General features: G+C 35.2%; 4 protein-coding genes across 4 annotated transcripts; 1 reads left to right on the top strand and 3 right to left on the bottom strand.

Annotated features, from left to right (window-relative positions):
• Positions 1-87: 87 nt before the first annotated feature.
• Positions 88-1,695, top strand: LOC124438963 (ribonuclease D-like). The gene is made up of 3 exons (XM_046989157.1): positions 88-958; positions 1,026-1,294; positions 1,374-1,695. Exons 1-3 carry the CDS (start codon positions 800-802, stop codon positions 1,543-1,545), a joined length of 600 nt encoding a protein of 199 aa, XP_046845113.1. The 5' UTR covers positions 88-799; the 3' UTR covers positions 1,546-1,695.
• On the bottom strand, positions 1,511-2,955 carry LOC124438962 (2-oxoglutarate and iron-dependent oxygenase domain-containing protein 3-like). The gene is given in 2 exon segments (XM_046989155.1): positions 1,511-1,954; positions 1,956-2,955. Coding segments are annotated over 2 exon segments (954 nt in total). The 5' UTR covers positions 2,582-2,955; the 3' UTR covers positions 1,511-1,626.
• A 401-nt stretch (positions 2,956-3,356) lies between these two features.
• Positions 3,357-18,298, bottom strand: LOC124439361 (small subunit processome component 20 homolog). Its single transcript, XM_046989585.1, has 41 exons — positions 17,685-18,298; positions 16,923-17,217; positions 16,616-16,843; positions 16,027-16,532; positions 15,725-15,931; positions 15,446-15,659; positions 15,069-15,375; positions 14,670-14,877; positions 13,985-14,590; positions 13,746-13,909; positions 13,484-13,671; positions 13,210-13,353; positions 12,878-13,128; positions 12,459-12,792; positions 12,185-12,369; positions 11,743-12,007; positions 11,543-11,677; positions 11,178-11,449; positions 11,041-11,108; positions 10,646-10,950; positions 10,385-10,524; positions 8,322-8,478; positions 8,136-8,234; positions 7,881-8,048; positions 7,653-7,819; positions 7,404-7,551; positions 7,211-7,327; positions 6,960-7,130; positions 6,822-6,881; positions 6,666-6,737; positions 5,930-6,040; positions 5,773-5,852; positions 5,631-5,700; positions 5,281-5,400; positions 5,149-5,211; positions 4,805-5,066; positions 4,510-4,742; positions 4,246-4,434; positions 4,021-4,147; positions 3,783-3,928; positions 3,357-3,701 (listed from the first exon to the last, which is right to left on the bottom strand). Exons 1-41 carry the CDS (start codon positions 18,179-18,181, stop codon positions 3,576-3,578), a joined length of 8,205 nt encoding a protein of 2,734 aa, XP_046845541.1. The 5' UTR covers positions 18,182-18,298; the 3' UTR covers positions 3,357-3,575.
• On the bottom strand, positions 8,711-10,238 carry LOC124438961. Its single transcript, XM_046989154.1, has one exon. It carries the CDS (start codon positions 10,061-10,063, stop codon positions 8,918-8,920), a length of 1,146 nt encoding a protein of 381 aa, XP_046845110.1. The 5' UTR covers positions 10,064-10,238; the 3' UTR covers positions 8,711-8,917.
• Positions 18,299-18,380: the final 82 nt, after the last annotated feature.

The raw sequence follows: 18,380 nt of genomic DNA, 5'->3' as shown, positions 1-18,380 counted from the left end.
GCATATTTCTTATCTTCGTCACTGAGTGACACAGGAGTGTCTCGAAATTTCCTCGCGGGCACAATAAGACATTTGCGCAATGAAAAATGAAAGCAACATTCAAAAAGTATGGCTGTATTTCTTAGAAAATCTTTTGGGTTTATTTAAAACAAATGTCAAATACTGAGCATACCAATTGTCAAATAAATATAACCAATGGCCAGTCACAATAAATCATCGCGCGTGCAACGCACATTTGTGGCTCAAGTGTGGAAAATTACAAAAACCTTGAAACAGATCTTATGTTTTTTTAAGGTCCTTCGAAAAAAGGCGAAAAAAGAAACAACTTCCGTTTCCAATGTCGGAAAAAGGAGAACTGGTAACTGGCCTTAGCTTCCCCAAAGGCAATAGCACCAAAGTTTTACTTTGACAATATTATTTCGTAATTCAATATGGCGACTATTAGAGGAGTGAAGACTTTCCTCTCTCATAATGCATCAAAATGTTTAGATTACAAAAGCGCTAAAGCTAAGCAAATCACGTGTCAAACAAACTTTACTACATCAGAAAAAGTACAACGAGATCTACTGGCGATGAACAAAAACGGTTTGACCAAAATGCTAATGAACAAGTCAAGAGTGAACCTTTCGACACATGCCGTAAATTACTGCTGGAAGAAGCTGAGTTACAAAACTATCCAATTAATCGTTTCGATGGCAGCATACATATTGTAAAAGGACCTTCACATGAGCATGATTTGGGAATAAAGAATGCCATTAATAGACTAAAGAAAAAGTCAGTTTTAGGACTTGATGTTGAAATGGTAGAATCCATTCAATTATTTCCCTTAAATAAACATACAAAAAAGATCAAAGTTGTTCAAATAGCATCAGAAACTGATGCAATGTTGTGGCAGTTGAGAAACTTTCCTGGTTTACCATCATCATTGGAGTATTTCCTGAAATCAGACATTCTTAAGGTACAATGGTGTACACAAGGGATAGTTGAGTTCATTCAATTATCAATATTATTCATCCCATGTCTAGGTTGGCCATGCAATAAGTGAAGATGTTGTCCAATTAAAGAATGAATTCAACATCACATCACAACATATCTTTGATACATTGCCTTGGGCAATAGAGATGAATTGTAAACCTTTGACTTTGCATGCTTTGTGTGCAATATTCTTGGGTTGGAGGATATCAAAAGGATTGCAAACCTCAAATTGGGATCGACGCGAGTTGTCTATGAATCAAGTACATTATGCATGCACTGATGCTTGGGCAAGCTTAATGCTTTATAAAGAAATGAAAAGGTTTAAACAGGCTCTTTTCATGAATCCATTATTTTTGAAAAACTTTAACTAATTGCAAATTTTATGATTGTTTATTCAGCTATGCCGAAAGAAATTGCTATCTGTTTCCCTTGCCAATAGAGTCAGTTGACAATATTCTGGACACAAGGCTTGATACCAAAAGAAAAAGACGTCGGCGTCATGTTAAGAATTACAAAGCAAGAAGAAACTACGAACTGATGATAAATAATGCAACATTTATTACTGAATAACATTTACCTAAGGAAAAGATTTTAGAAAAAATACTGTGTTCATTGCCTTAAGTCAGAAAGCACACCATTATCGTGTAATTTTCACACTTTTCCATTTGGATCATTAATTGCAAAGTCTTTGTTACAAGTAAATGAGATTGTTATAGCAAATCTTGTACCGCCAACAACTTTCTGCACATAATGTTGATTTTCTGAACCTGAGGTAAAGAACGACAGTCGACCAAACCTTGGTTCAACTGTGACATTGTTCTCTTTATCCATGAAAACAAAACGGCCCCCATTGAAATCTTTCTCCATGTCACTAAGATACAAGAGTGATGTATAATAAAAGGAACGATAAGTGACTTTATCAATATGTGGATGCCAATACTCATCATGTAGTGTTATTGCTGCTTTTGATGTCATGCGAGAAAAATGTTGGCTTTGTTAGATACAATAATGATGGATTGATACCAAATTTTTTTGCCACGGTTTTGTGTATTTTGTCCTTTAGCGACTTGTACAACTCAAAATCTCCTGTAGTAAAAACTGTTTTGTTATTCTTGCCAGTGATTGCGTAGATATTGACAAATTTATCTTGTAAAGATAATGCTCCCGTGTGTAAGTCAAGTATTGTGGCTCCCCCACTTCCACCACCATAACTCATTCCCTTTTCTGCCAATTTTTTCAAATTCATGGCTTCTTGTTTACTTATCACAGAATCCATAACAAAACGCCCACATTTCTTTGGCACACAACCTTTGAATTTGTTGCCATAGTCTTTAGAACAAGTCACAAACTGGGATCTTTCGGAAATGTATTCGGAAACGTTGGCAAAAGTTAGAAAGCCGTGGTCATCTAATAAATGCTTCATAAAATAATTTCTACAGTACAAATATGCTGTTATAATCACTATAACCGCTAGTATTCTTTGAAAAATCGACACACCAGAGATCTCTTCTGCCTTGCTACGATTCCTATTAATTTTAGAGTTCTTTTTTTTCCGTTTAATAGATTTATTATTTTCATCTTCGATGATCTCGGTAATTTTCGCCATGTTGTTATGGACAGTTTCGTTCCATCCCTATCTATCACCTTGTATCACTTCCAACCACCTGCTATTCTTGGTACGAAATGCGACCATTGATTGGTACGAATCAGTGCGTGAACTAAATTATTATACGACTTTCATTCATTCCCTAGATATCTTGGGGTAAAAACACCATTAACGAATGAATTTTCTCTGATGCATGCTGACCACAGACTGTAATAACACACTTATGGTGGGGCCGGATTAATCATATGGCAGAAGGGGCGTACGCCCACGGGCCCCGCGCTTTAGGGGCATCGTGCATTATATTCTAACAATTTTCTAATAGTTCTAATATTTTTTGTCGCATCTTTGATGAATCTAATGGCAAAGATGACACAACTAAAGATGACTGCGATGTCACAACGTTAATTCATTGGAATTGTGCATGTACTTAGTCTCAAGATCTCGAGCTGTTCTGGAGATCTGTCCTTTTCCAAACTCAAGATTATTTTGAGAAGAGTACTCTAAGAATGTTATTGACGAGGGATAGTACAAGGACCAACAGAGACTGTGGCGGGTTCTCCGTGAGATTGTAGAAGGATTAGTTCATGTTCCATTCACAGGTAGAAACTTTCGATTATTTTAGGTACTAACTGTATGTATATGTAACTAAACATTCATCACAGGTAAAAAATTACCATTATTGTATGTGTAATGGTAAACGAGCCCACGTATAAAACCAGGATGGACAGAACAAAACCAACATGGATTTGTTATCTATTTCCCGGAGAAATCATGATTTATAATAAAGGAACATTCAATTTTTATTCTTTCAAAACCTCACACAATGAGCCAGCTTTATGTTTGATTCTTCTGTTCATCAAATAGATGTCTTTATATAAAAATCAAAAGATGTAGCAGGCTTCACTTCGTTTGGTTCAAATTATCTTGTTTCAAATACATGCCGTAGATCACTTCTTCACCTTCATAACTTTAACAAATATGAATACTGCGTTTTTCATATCTTCAATTTCTTTGATTTTTTAAACGCTTTTTTTGACTCAAATTTTCTTTTTCTGTTTTCTCTCTTCGCCAAATTTCGTTTCATTTTCTTTGCTACACTTGCTTCGGGATTAGCTACCATCTTGTAAAAAACATTACAACATGACGTTTCCTGACAAAGATTTTGACTCACAAATGAAAACTAGTGTTTTTAGCAACAAACCTCAAACGCAGTCTGCATTTTACGTTTTGTTTTCATATCAGACGCACATTGTTTGGCAGTAGCATAAGCTTTTGAAAATACTTCATGACCAACAATGTTTTTAAGCAGTTCAACGACTTCTAGCGCCAAACCTCGCAATTTTTCGTCTGTAGCAAACGAACAGGAAAAACAAACGTTTTAAATGAGAACCGTCTAATATTTGTACAACTGGCCAAGGAATTTACAGAAGAAAACTTACCAACGGAATTTGAGCCATGATCCAACTCTCTATGAACTGGTTTTAACATTTCAGGTAAATAGGAAGAAATATTTTCACTGCCAAGATGAGAAGCAATCGCAGCAATCCAGCGAAATACACTCAAACGCTGTGAAAACATAATCATTTATGACTTCAAAAATAAACAAAAAAATAAAACCAAGAAAAAACGAGTAACTTATCAATTTACAAGGTAGACGATCCAACCTTTTGAATGAGTTTCGGTGTTTGAGAAGACTCGTATTTTGCTATATTCGACAATTTTCTTAATAACCACAATAAAGTGACATTATTAACTTCCTCTGAATCCTCTGTGTCATCATTTAGTCCATAATTCACGTCATCTTTGTTCATTAATATTATAACCTTACTCAAATAGAACAGATTCTTGACAATCTTTTAAAAGATAAAAAAACTGGTTATATTTTTCAACATATTTTTTGTGATAGCATGCAATAATTTATCTCTTACTTGGTCACCTAAATCTTCATCAACATGTTGCGATTTTAGTTGCTCCAGAAACGCTTCGCATAGCGAGGCGATTTTTTTCTTTATATCTAGACTCAAATATTCATGTGGGCTAGAATCCTTAGATATTGTAGCTATGTCTTCAGGTGAATGCTGAGAGAAGAGAAGGCCAAAAAGACGTGATGATATCAAACGGACCCAAGTGTGTGGGTATGTCAAATGGCATAATATAGAATCTAAAAGCAAAAAAAAAATAGAATTTTCGCGGAAAAAATTGATCCCATCAACTAAACCTTACCCCATGCGCTGTTGGATATTTTTAGTGATTCTTTTCCCGACAAGATTGAGCATTCTTGTGTTATTTTCATGAGACACATCACTGCATTAATCAAAACATTATCACTATTTTTTTCGGCCTGTTTAGACTTCAAATTATAATTCTCTGGCTTTAGAATCGTGAATAATTTCGGTAATACTTCAGGAACACGACGTTCAAATGATTTGCCTTCGACGTTCACGAAAAGACCGCAGACATGACTCGCCAATCTTTGAAGGCTCATCTAAAGTAAGCGATGAACAATAAGATCACGTAACGCTCTATAAATGCGACTATGTTCTTTCAATCTCTTGATCTAGCATCACCTTTTCATCATCCATCCAAGTCATTACAATGCGAAACAAATTATCTCTACGTTCAAGATCAAGCTATACATAATAAAATACGAACATTATCGCCAAGAATCGTTTTTGATACCAACATCAAACATGCCTTACTTTTCCGATCAAAGTCTTGACAGCAACTGCCGTAAGCTTCCGACAGTTAGCTGACTCGTCATTTACAAGCCTTGTGCACAGCGGAAGAAAAAATAGGCCAGAATACAAGAACACCACTTTCTATAATCAAAACACGTTGCAATATAATCGTTACGATGATTGGGAGAAGGGTAAATATTTATACATGAATGTTCTGTTAAGATCCTTTGAAACAAATCGATTTCTACGGACGAAACATGCATATCGGTATGAATACTGCCGCCCCCACCCACTCGCCATTAACGAGTTAGCTTCGTCATTGTACACGTCACCAATTCGTCGATGAAAAAATGCTTAAGGACATAAAATACCTCAGGAAAGGAATTAACAATTGATATCAACATTTCTAAAGCTGACTCTCGACCGCTTGCGTGTTCATATCTTCATAAAAAATGATACATCATTACGCGAAAAAAAAACACAATAGAAACGAAAGGAACGTGATATTCTTACTGCAGTTGTTGAATGAAAAACTCCATGTAACGTTTCATTTTTTTACCAACAGGATAGTCCAGTAAGTATTGTAATAAAACCTATAAAATCGATGGAAAAAGTTAAAGAACTTTAAATATAGATTGAAAGACGATGTTCATACCAGTATTAGACAAACCTGTCGACACTGAAGTCTCGCTGACTGTGAATCATTTACAATTGAGAGCTCAGACACTTTAAGCATTACATCATTGATTTCAGAAACTTGCAATTTCCGGGACAATATTGCCTAAAAGAAGCAAATGTTTTTCAGTAACACTAAGTTTCAAAAACACGCTCTTTCTTAACTCTTTTAATTAAAATCGACCATTCATTGATTATTTCATTTCTCCATCAACTCGAATTTAACTTTGTTTCATGTGTCATCAGGTGAACAACAAGTGATTTTATAATAAACAAATAAAAGCAATCAAAAGTTATAATCAAAATAACAACTTGATGTCTCAAACGTAAGCAATTAGTTTACATGTAAGCAATTTTCATTTTCTCCACGGAGTGTATTGACTAATTTGCTTCTACAAATGGTGGAAGCACACCAGTCCTGTAACGGTCATTGAGGCAACAAGTTCGAAAATGAATTAGGTGGAAACAAGGCGAAGAAGATAGAGAAGATGCCAATAATATGACTGAAAATCTTCGCAGTCCACTCGACCAACTAATGGACTTTATACCAATCAACTGAACATTCTTTGCACGGTTTTGAGAATAACTAGATCGCTGACACCCGACCATGAAAAATTTCATTTATTCTGATGTATAGTTCTTATACAAATCGCTCTTCGCATAACAACACTGCAAAGTAACTTTGCACTGAAAGCTACACATTCATACATGTGAATAAGTGTTATTTTAACCTTCAACAAAGGAAATGCGCAGCTCCGTCTGTTGTGGTCATACAAATCTTCTTCAACGAATGTTAGCAAAATCTAAACAGTAAAATGACCGTTATACAATGACATACTAAAAATCTCTTCGTCTATCCATTATGATCCACAACATTTACAACTAACCCTCAGTTGTTGTTCTGTAACATTAAGTTCAACATAATCGCGAATGAGAACGGTAATAGTCTGAAGAATAACAGATATTAGAAGATTTATGTTTTGAAAAGATGTCATTTAAAAGAACAACATGGGATCATCAGGTACCTTGAATGATGACAACACCATTTCTTCATTATCACCCGAAGCTCCCCCCGTTTTTGCGTGATTCTTGAGAAGTTTAAATAAACGAGCAGCAATATGTACGACATGCTGTCGCAACGAAGGTAAAGGATATTTAACAATCCAACAAATACAACGTAAAGAAATGGTCGTTATCTAAAAGGAAAAAAAACAACACTGCTACAACTGGCTGCATTGAGAAGACAACATGTGATGAAGGTAGAGATTTACTGTACTTTGACATGGTTTGATTTGAGAGCATTTGTAAGTATGGAAACAAACGGATCAAGCATGTTACAATGTTTCTCCTCGGTCGCCATTAATTTTTGTCTTTTTAAAGCAGTGTGCAACAGCTGTGAAGAAGGAAAAGCAAACGCCATTTTGACAACATCAGCTAAATGTTTCAATATAATAATAATTATAGTTTACCTGTAATCCAAAATTAATCAAGATATAAGTATTAGCTCTATGGTTCACTTCTGCTACCTTGCCTCCACGCAAGGGTTGCAATGGGATAAGATAGGTGTTCGAAGGTTTCAATCGTTCATCTTGCTCATCGTGAACCACGGGTAGTCCCCTAGGTAGTAAATAATGCAGGAACATTTTGTCTTATTGAAGAAATTGACTAGATAGACGACAACACAACAGGTTTAACAAGTAAACCAGATTATAGCTTACTTTACGTCAGGTTTCATTAGAGGTAACCTCTCAGTGACTAAATTATGAACAAAAATCAACATCTTTTCAGGTACAAACAGAAGATTTCTCTGTAAACCAACGCTCAATTTGCGCAATACTTCTTCAACTCGAAGGGATATCTTGTGATTGGACGCTTCATCTAAAACCTAAACACAACAATAAGTTTAAAACAGAGCATGACTTGCACAAGAACAAATAATCAATTACATGTTTTAAAGGAGTTATAACTGTCATTAATTGGGCAGGAGAGATCTTTCCCATAACGATTTCAAAACTGTCAAAACTCTTCGTCGTTCGTGCTTCAGGTAGCTTTGTGGCAATTTTGTCAATCTCACGTTCTTTCGCTGGTTCTCCAAAAAGATCTTCAACAAGAATCTAAAAATGAAATGTCGATGTGAATGAGATTTTACAAAGAGTATACTGAAAAGACGAACAAAATGAATAAACCAACTTTTGCTTTACCTCAACAATATTATTTATAGTTACATCTAGACCTCCATCTGAAATATTTTCTTGAAACTTATTTAAAATATAAAATAACGATGCTGAAAGAACGTGAATCTAAAGAAGACAGAAGAAATCACAACATTTAGACGAATAAAACAAGTACCACTAGTTTACATAAAAAAACAACAACATTTAATTCACCTGATAACCTCTTGTCAGGGAACTTCGAAGTTCATTCAATATGAAAGGGAAATAATAAAGACCAAGAGAGTTAGTAATCTTGGAAAGTGTCTCTCTTGCTGTTTCACGTACGTCAAACGCGCGACTTTTTAAAGCTTGACACACTCGCATAAGTAAACTAAAAATAAATAATAAAAATGGTAAAGTAAGGCACATGGGAACAACGCAATACACTGTGGAGCATCAGGTCACAACTGTTATAGCAATAAATGTAGTCAAAATCATTCCGATCAATCTCCACTTAAGGTTCAACTAACAGATACTTTGATACAGTTTTTCATAGACCACAAGGAAATATCAAAAATTAACACTTACAAAAAACAGAAAGAAAAATTAAGGCTCGTCACGCATTTAAAATTAATAGTTTATGTCATTTCAACATTCATTTTTCTGTAAAATATCACAAGCTGGCGCGGTGTTATTATAGCTACATTGTTAAGTCAATAATATAACAATATAAAGTGATATAAACTCATCAAATATAAAATAAAATGTCTGTCTTTTAAATGTCCTTGTTTCTGTTCGATCATATCCAACAATTTCAATAAAAACAATAATTATTTTATTGTACGTGGTAAAGGAACAGGACGATGGCGAGGTAATGCAGTTGCTAACAGAGATGTTGGAGGCGTTGTAGCATGAAGTGATGAAGAAGATGATGATCGAGGTAATGAAGAGTGTTCACCGTATGTAGATTTGTGTGAAATAAAACTTTCTTCCTCTTCGCTATTCCTAGATTTTGGAGTGCTCCTTTTTACAGGGGGTGACGGTGGCTTTCGTCTTTCTTTAGCTGCACGCTTCCTTGGAGGAATTTCAGGAGGGACCTCATCTTCAACACGGGACAAAATGACAATTTCAGGCTTCCCATGTGACAAGAGAGTAGACCTCCCGGAATCGAGAATCTGAGATTTAGATTCAACAGCCGTATTGGTTTTTGTCGTTAAAACGGACTGAATGGATACAGAATATTTGACCGAAGTTTCTTGTATACGTCGTCTGTGACGTTTATACAGAAAATAAAACAGAACTCCAATGAGGAGAAACGAAAAACAAACAGTTAACACAATAATAAGAACACGCCAATTGGATGAACAACTATCTGAACATAAGTTCAAGTTACAACAAAGTTGCTTATCTCCACAATCATTGTCTGTCAGACAAACCTCTCCCAAACAAGAGGATTTGCAAATGTTTTTATCCAAACGACGTGGTTTAACACAGCAAACCATTGAATTTGAGCAATCGTTGTTTGATTTACACTCATCGCGACAACCATTATTTGTACAATCGTTTGATTGGTTACAGCAATCCATTTTTTGGCCACAGTAAATGTCGGGCTGACAATATTCCTTGCTGCATGATCTAATACATATTTTCCTGCTTCCCTTTTGACAACATAGTGAACCAGTTTTGCAGTCATTATTAATAGTACAAATAGGAGGACAAGAATTGGTTGTACAGCGATTACTTGAAGTGTTACAACATTCTTTCAAGCCACCACAATCGTAGTCACTAGCACAATACTCTCCTATACAATTTGATCTGCAAATTCTCGGATAAGCAACAGCTGCATTGCGACAACAGAAACGATTGTGGCTCGTCTGACATTTGTTATGTGACGTACACAATTTTCCATAAGCGTTTCTTTGATCGATAATAAACAACCAAGTCAAAATAAAGATTAATAAATAAGAGAAAATCATATCTTCTTTACAACCGTTTGTAATTCATAAAACAACGATTTAAAAACATTTCAAAATCAAAGACACATCTGTTGACTTTGAAGTAATCTTAATAAAATATTTATAACATGCAGAGCGGAATAATTTATCAGATAAGTAGAAATGACGACGAATATAGCAGAGCGCTTTTAGTCCAATACGCAATCGTTTTAACACAATATACTGATATAATAAAAACTCATTCCCGCTGTTTTGAATGTATGAAATTATAAATTACAACACGCTCAATTAAATAAGCGCCGCGATGCTAGAGCCAGCATTTACGATATTTGATAAACTTACCCTGGAAGATTACTTTCTAAGGTTTTTTGAGGCAATGCTTGCAGTAATTTAACCATAGCTAACACCATGGGTACACGTAACATCTCGTTTTCATCATCTTCTTTACGTCCACTTAAACGATGAAAGTCATTTGAATCAAGCTATAAAATAGTAAGGTTCAATCTTATTACATACAGAATACAGACATTGCTTGTATTTATCACGAATTTCATTGTATTAATGAACTGACTTGGAAAAAACACCTCCAAAACAGGAACAAACCTTTTTCATTAAACATTTGTGAAGTTGTGGTAAGATTTTCGAAGTAATTACAGCATGGATTTTTAGCTTTAACTCAAAAGAGGAATCCTCATGTGGATCCCCAGATTCCTCTTCAATATCTTCAGTTTCGTCTTGTTCTTCATTATTTCCAGATTGTTGGTCATCCATCTCCTCTATCTTTTCTTTACTTTCAGATTGTTGGTCATCCATCTCCTCCATCTTTTCTTTACTTTCAGATTGTTGGCCATCCATCTCCTCCATCTTTTCTTTACTTTCAGATTGTTGGCATTTCACAATGTCAACGCCTGCACACAACATAATTAAACACAATCAAAATTAAGTTAGAAAGTAAAAGTTTCGTACGTTTTCAAAATGAAAGAACAAAATAAACGAACCATTAATGTCTTCTTCTTTTAACGACCTCAAATCAAAATGAAATGAATCCAGTATTGAAACAACAACTCTAAAAACAAAAATAATTTCATTCACTGAAAGGTTTTCATAAAAGAACCATTTCCAACCCGTTCCCTACCTTGATATAACTTTCTGCATTTCTTTATCACGTGTTAACAACCTGAGATAATGACGTAATAACGAAGAATATTTGGACCATGGTAACTGTGTTGAAATGGCAGCGATGGTGTTGATAGCTTCAGTGACAAGATTGTGGTCCTTGACGGCTTTGTACTCAAACACAAAATGTGAGACAAGTGGTAGAATTATACTGGTTAGTGTGTGGCTTGAGAAAGTCGTATTTGCGCATGTGCTGGAAAGCCTTCTCAATGCCCTGACACGACGATGTATCTGAAAGGTGAAAGTTGAAGCAAATCTGACGAAAAGGATAACATATACGATGATAAAAATGAACAATGTTTGTTTATGGTCACAAATTCTTACTTGTATATGAACAATGTTTTCAAAAAAATCAACTTCAGGGTCATTATTCCAGAGAACTTTTAGTTCATTTAACTTCGAGTGATGAAAAGTTTTTACTAAACGTCCAAGAATGAGAACCATCTCATTACGAGCAGCCTGTAAGATAGCAACACAATACGTCAATTGTGTTGAGAACATAAAAACAATGACGTGTACTTTACCTCATGACGTGATTGGACAGCTTCACGTATAGCAGGAAACAGACAACCCAAGACAATAACATTGAACCAGTTACAGTCCGTATCATCGTTTTTCTCCTCGATAACATCAATAACATTTTTCATAAATCCCAGAGCACTGTACCTTAGGGCTAGATCAGTTGTGGTAAATACTGTGTGAGTAGCGTTAAGGAATAAAGGCATGATCAACTCTCCCTTCGCTTCTGGTAATTTTACTAACTTTGAAGACTGTGAAAATGACGATAACCTACATATATAAAATACATATATATCATGAATGGTGATGGTCTGTCGAAGATATCGTCAGCTCTTATAAAGCATTAAGCAAATTGTAAATAAAACGGGACTTTTTGATATCTTGCTGTCGCTACCTCCCTGTTTGTTTTTACAACACTCACTTGGTTATTTTAAACTGTCTTATTACCTTGTTTCATAGTCAACTTCATCAACTTGTCTTCTATTCCAAGCGTTGAGACCATGTAAGAGCTGCGCATGCTCCGATATTACATCATTCTTGAGAGCAATAATGGAAAATATGTGACACAATTCTTTTCGCGCTTCACGGGAGTGAAGAGAGGAAAACAATCTGGAAAACTGACTATAAAATATCTAAAAGAAAGAGCACAAAAGAAAGGCATAAGAATAAAATCTTTTTAATATAAAAACATCATCATGACTAATTATTTGTCAACATTTACCATTGGATCTTGGACATTTTTCAGAAGATTTTTTATTGATTGTAGCATTTCGACTTTTGATTCTTCCTTGTTTGTCATGTTCAAGATAGACACCATAAGACGACAGAGATGCAAAGATTGATCCGAGTCAACGATATAAGGACTGATGCGTGACAGTACAGAAAGTTCTGTTTTCGTTACAAGATGTGTTTTACACAATTTCCCTTTCATTTTAGAAAGATTTTTCGTTGTACGTCGGATGCGTTTATTCAAATACTCAAGAATTATAGAAACGTAGGGAAGAACTTGTTGACAACTATGAGGAGTAATATTCTTATCTTTTGCGATCATTTTGCTATAGAGATGTTTGAGAAAAACACAAAAATTCAACCAACAAAATAAAAATATCTTTCATTCGTACAGAGCAGACCGTGTTGTACTTACTCATTAGCTGTTTCCCTTCGTTAGCAGGCGACATTAGGCGATCTACCATCTCTAATACCATAGTTGCAACAGGAGTACACACGTGATCAGACGTCAAACATTGAAACACGTGACCAAGTACACAATCCTGTGTGCCGGTAGGAATACGAGAAAGCAGACAATGAAGTCTGGTGTTCTTGCTACAAACATTGAGTAGACGAAGAAGAGGCGTGGGTGTTTGAAGTGCCTCGGAGCTTAACTTTAATACCTATAGTGTACAATGAAATTGAACATCATTCGCCCCTGTTGCTTTACAAAAAATGAAATTTCGACAAAAATACGCAGTTACCTGTGGAGCAATAGCCAATTGGAAGCTGTTATCCAATGTGTGCAAACCAAAATCTTGGTCTGGGAATCTCTCGAAAAAAATACTAAGACAACGAATAGCCAGTTGACGAACAGATCTGAGATTAGACACGGCCCCAGGTGTTACCTCATGAGAGAAAAGATCAAGGATTACATAAAGTAGCTTAAACAGAGGAAAGATTTTCTCTGGAATTATGTAAAGCACGTGTGACTAATTTCAAAGGAAAAAATTCAATAAAGCATCTCGGATTCCTAACCTTCTCGCGCTGTCCTAAGCAATCTCTAGACGTCCTTAGACAGTAGAACAGAATCTTGAGCAGACGCGGTAAGTAGTATGAGGCTTGGCTCCCAAGCACTGCCATTATCTGTGTGAACATGTTTAGAAATCCTAATTGCTTGCGCAGGGGCACAACTTGACTTAAACATACATCCACATTCTCGTTATCTGGAAAAATAATGCGTAAGAAAATAGTGGAACAATACACAGTGTTGCATGATGAACTTAAAAATCACACAAACCACAGATATCTTTGAAATTATGAGTGATGAGATCCATAAAAACACCCATCTCTTCACCATGACAACTATTGAGAAAACGTAGGACCAATGAACGTCTTGCATTACCACCAGATTTGCCACGGGTTCCCACACCAGTCCATCGTTGCATTTTACCATAAAGTATTCTAAAAAGAAGAAATGCTGAAACATCAAAAGTTTGTGTACTTACAGCAAGTGTAATTACGTTTCAGAGAACTTACCTTATTAAGATATGAATAACTTGTTCTCTGTGTTCAGGTATAACAACGTTTAGTTCTTCATCAGAACTAAAACACATGATTTCATCAGAAAACGTCTTATCTTCCATCAAACGATCAAAGTTTTCTCTATAAGGCATCATATATTCAAACTTATACGTCATCAAACAAGCCAAAGACAATTTCTGTATCTCGCCATCTTTCTGTGTCAACAAAGTCAAGTAGACGCGCATCATTTCAGATTCTTCATAAATTTTTCGTGGGTTTTTGAACAATCCAAAGAGAGTGAGACAAGCAGTTAATGTCTTCATTTTCATTGAACGTCCTGCCTTTGTCATAATTTTATTATACTTGGAACCAGATCTCTTCTTTCCTCCATCATTTACAAATACTACATGACCATTTCTTTTATTATTCAGGTCATTCGTATCTAGTTCGGAATCCGTCGTTATATGCTCGCCATCAGTTGGATCAATATGGATGTCTGCAAGGTGATCAGCGCTGACATGATCGGGTACCATTGAATTAGAATCTGAATCATGTAAAGAGCTTTTCGTCAAATCTTGATAAGAGACCCTACCGGCTTCATCGAGAACAGAACATTCATTTCTAAAATATATAAAATAAATTGAAAATAAAGCGGTTTCGTTTGAAACCAAAGTACAACGCATTTATAAAAACTTGCTACCTGAAGAAGTCCAAAAATAACGGAACAACTTGTCTTGATCGTGGTTCTACAATTTCAGGAAACTTGGCCATTGTTTTCCACAAGAGAAGTTGAAAGCTGTGTTTGTCAACTCTGTTGTCTTCTCGAGGTCCCACAAAAGACAAAAACTGACGACAAAAGAACTCTTTAAGGGCACCGTCACCCTGGAAGTTCACCTCGTCATTTCTGTCTAAACAAACGATAGAAAAGACTGTTGCAAAATCTCTTTCAAAGAGCAATTCTAAAGTGACGAGAAAATTAACTCCCTTTTTCTTATTTCTGTCTACCAATAAAAATCCTGGGATCTGTTATAGACGCACACAAGTATCTACACAACACTGAAATTAACATGAAGTAATTGCAATTTATAAGTGTATCTACCGGAATGAGAAGGATCCAAAATAAGATTTTCATAAAACACATTCCAAAACATCATCTTGTTTTCTTCTATCGCATACGTGGTAATGAGGGACATCACAGGATCCCACATCGTACTCAAATTCAAATACAGCATACCAATGAGATAGCGTAACGGGCCATCTTTAATATCATTTGGTAATGAACGAGTGTTTGAAAAAGCTAGTTTTTGTGCACAGACCAATTTCCGACGATATTCTTGGAAGGTCAAAGGTACAAGCTCAACTTGCAAACAGTCGTTAAAAATATTACACTTCAAACAATCGTTGTTCTAGAATTACAACATAAAAATTGTTATTATTTGCCATTTATATTAGTGTAAACAAAATATATAGCCACACCTGCATGAATGTTGCCTCCAATTGATCAAAAGTGGTGAGGATCTTCAATGTTAGCAGTCTGACCAGCCGGGCGTGTGAAGCAAGATTTTCTTTTATGCAAGCGTACACATCTTTAAAGTTCTGCTGACAAGACAGATTGGATGAAGACTGCTCTTGGAGTATTGACAAATAGACATGAAACGCCTGTAGCATGTGAACATCGCGTGCATAATTGCTAGAAACAAAAATGTGCAAAGTTGGTGTTTGAAGAAAAAATGAGTTATAACACGCTACATTTACCTGAAAACATCGAACATGACATGATAAGCCAGACATTGCTCCAAGGAAATTGAATGGAACTTGCATAAGATGGCAATACATTTGACACATTGAGAAAGAACAAACAGGCGAGGTGTATTATGAGTTGATGACGAACCTTTGCCTTGCTCATTCAAATGATCAAATAGATTTTTTAATGATTGGCAAATAGTCTTAAATTTGAGTGGCCTATAATTTTGAGATACAAAGTTAAAAAGAGTGATTAGTCACAAGAAATAGGAATTTTTGAACTTTGTATGGCAAACTTCAAGACCACAAAATACCTCAAGAAAGGTAATATTATTAATGCTGCCCATATATGTTCCTCATCAACATTAAATATTGTCTCAGGTTTGAAGAAAACATTCCACCAACAATCATCGTGTTCATCGGCCAGTTTTGGAAAGCAAAACTCCCTATTTTTTTGAAGTGTCATGCCATCATAACCTTCCTCAAATGAGATTGTATCCAACAAAATTTCAGCCAAAATATGTACCACATGGATAGCTTGAAACTCTTGCAAGGAAGATACAGCTAACTTTGCATCAAAAAAATTCACAAGCCTTGGTAAAACAAGATCATTAAATTTTGCCCACATCTTGAGATTACGAGAAAAGTTGCAGGCATCACTGATGGAGAAGTGTTTTGAAGCAAAGAACGAAACAAGCAGCTGTTCTTCAAGATCTTCATCTATGTCAAAACTGAGTTTTAGAGTTGATGAAGCCAGTTTAAAAATTGATGACTTTAAAGTATCATGGTCAGTTTTCGTCTTTATCAAATTGCTCACATTCTAAACACAATGATCAAATAAGTCATTTCTAACAAAAATGAAATATTATAATAAATGAATCTTGAAGATTAATTGAATTGCACCTTTTGTAACTTGGTTGCATCGTTGATCAATTTTCCATGACTCCATTCCACCCAAATGTTCATCAATTCAACTAAATATCTTAGTATTTCAGAGTTCACCACATTTACATCATTGTCCAAAAGACGATCATTTATAGCTTTATATAAACAACTCCAAATAACTTGACAATGCTCTCTCTTGGCAAACTTTGCCGTTTCTTCAAACATTATTGTAAATAGCTGAAAAATCTAAAAAAAATAATTTCAGGAGTGAGGAAATATTCCATGTGAGTGTGTTAAAAGCTAACAATAATGAATAGATGTTAACCTTGTTTCCAGATTTGAATTCTTCATCAAAGATGACATCAGGAGCTAGTTTATTCAGCAATAATTTCATAATTTCCTCTGCTGAAGAATGGAATCTATTTTGCACACCACGTAACATCTCAGATAGTAACCTACCCACTCCTGGTAGTATTTGAGGGTTTTGTAATGTAGAGAGAAATATGAAGTCCAATAATTTGGATAAATTTTTAGACTTTCGAACTAGAAATGCCAGACTTTCTGCAGCAAATCTGTCAACTTGACCAGGCTGATTTCCACTGAGAAGAGGACTGTATGACCTACAAATATAATCAAAACATACATTTGTGTGTAAAAAGCAAAGAAAAAATTGTTTTTACTGAATGTAATCACTAAGTGTCCTCAAAATTCCACAATACAAGACATAAATAAAATAAATTATATTTAACTTGTCTCAATTTCAATCTAACCATTTAACATCAATGACCCTACACTTAGTAAAGAACTGTTTTTTCAACAAATGTGAACATCATACAAAGCATTTAGTATTTTTGGAAGAAAGATATGGTTGGTTTGATAAGTAAACTTCCAGTGCAAATATTTGGCATGTTTGACAGTAAAAGGAATAAATTTGTTGACAATAGTTTGTCAGATAACAATAATTGTCTGTTTGGTAAAATATGACAGCCATTGACTGCTTTTGGTGGTGATAAAAAAGACTCTCTCAGTAAACATAATGCTTTAAATAAATATAAAAATCTTTCAATATGAAACTCTAGATTAATACCGGAATAATGATTTCATATCCTTAATTAGGAATCTCCATTGGAACTTAAAAAGATACGCCAACGTCTTGAAACAATTCTCGATCTTTTCGGCATCCTTCGTATCCAAATGTTTCGTGATAATACCTAAAAAGTCTCTAAAATACTGTGTAAAATCTCCTTGTAAATCACGAGCCAGTTCAACACATAGTTGAAGCAAAGCCTCAAGAGCTAAAGTGTCTTTCTTCTTCAAATATTTCTGGAGTATGTCAATGACAGATTTTTGATGGTGAACTAACAGTGATAAGCTTTTCACCAGCGGAGAGACGCCTTTGTAAAATTCCTGAAAGTCGAGACAGCAATTCAACTCCCTCCATTTTGATAAACTTTGATTAAAAAATGTGTCAGATTCGTCGGGAATATCAGAACGTTTTTCAATCTTATGAACAACATCAATACGAAGTTTTGATATGCGTTCTGTGAAGGAAATAAATCTAAAGATATTTGTAGATCTCCCCATACTGTTAAACGCACTTTTCTTTCAAATTGCACGCCATGTTGTTTTCTTGATGAGCACATGTTCTCATTTCATGGTAGAAGCCGCATAGCAAAAGTATCGCGGGCAACGATAATAAAAAATAAAATGGGTAAAATTCAAATAGTGAGGAAAAGAGAAAAAGGGTTGTGATTGGCTCACAAAGAAGACAAACAAAAATGAT

This window comes from Xenia sp. Carnegie-2017, unplaced genomic scaffold (genome assembly GCF_021976095.1).
Source record: "Xenia sp. Carnegie-2017 unplaced genomic scaffold, XeniaSp_v1 HiC_scaffold_19, whole genome shotgun sequence".
NCBI lineage: Eukaryota > Metazoa > Cnidaria > Anthozoa > Malacalcyonacea > Xeniidae > Xenia > Xenia sp. Carnegie-2017.
Note: the sequence above shows the minus strand (reverse complement) of the source record. Positions and strands in the feature narration are given on the sequence as shown.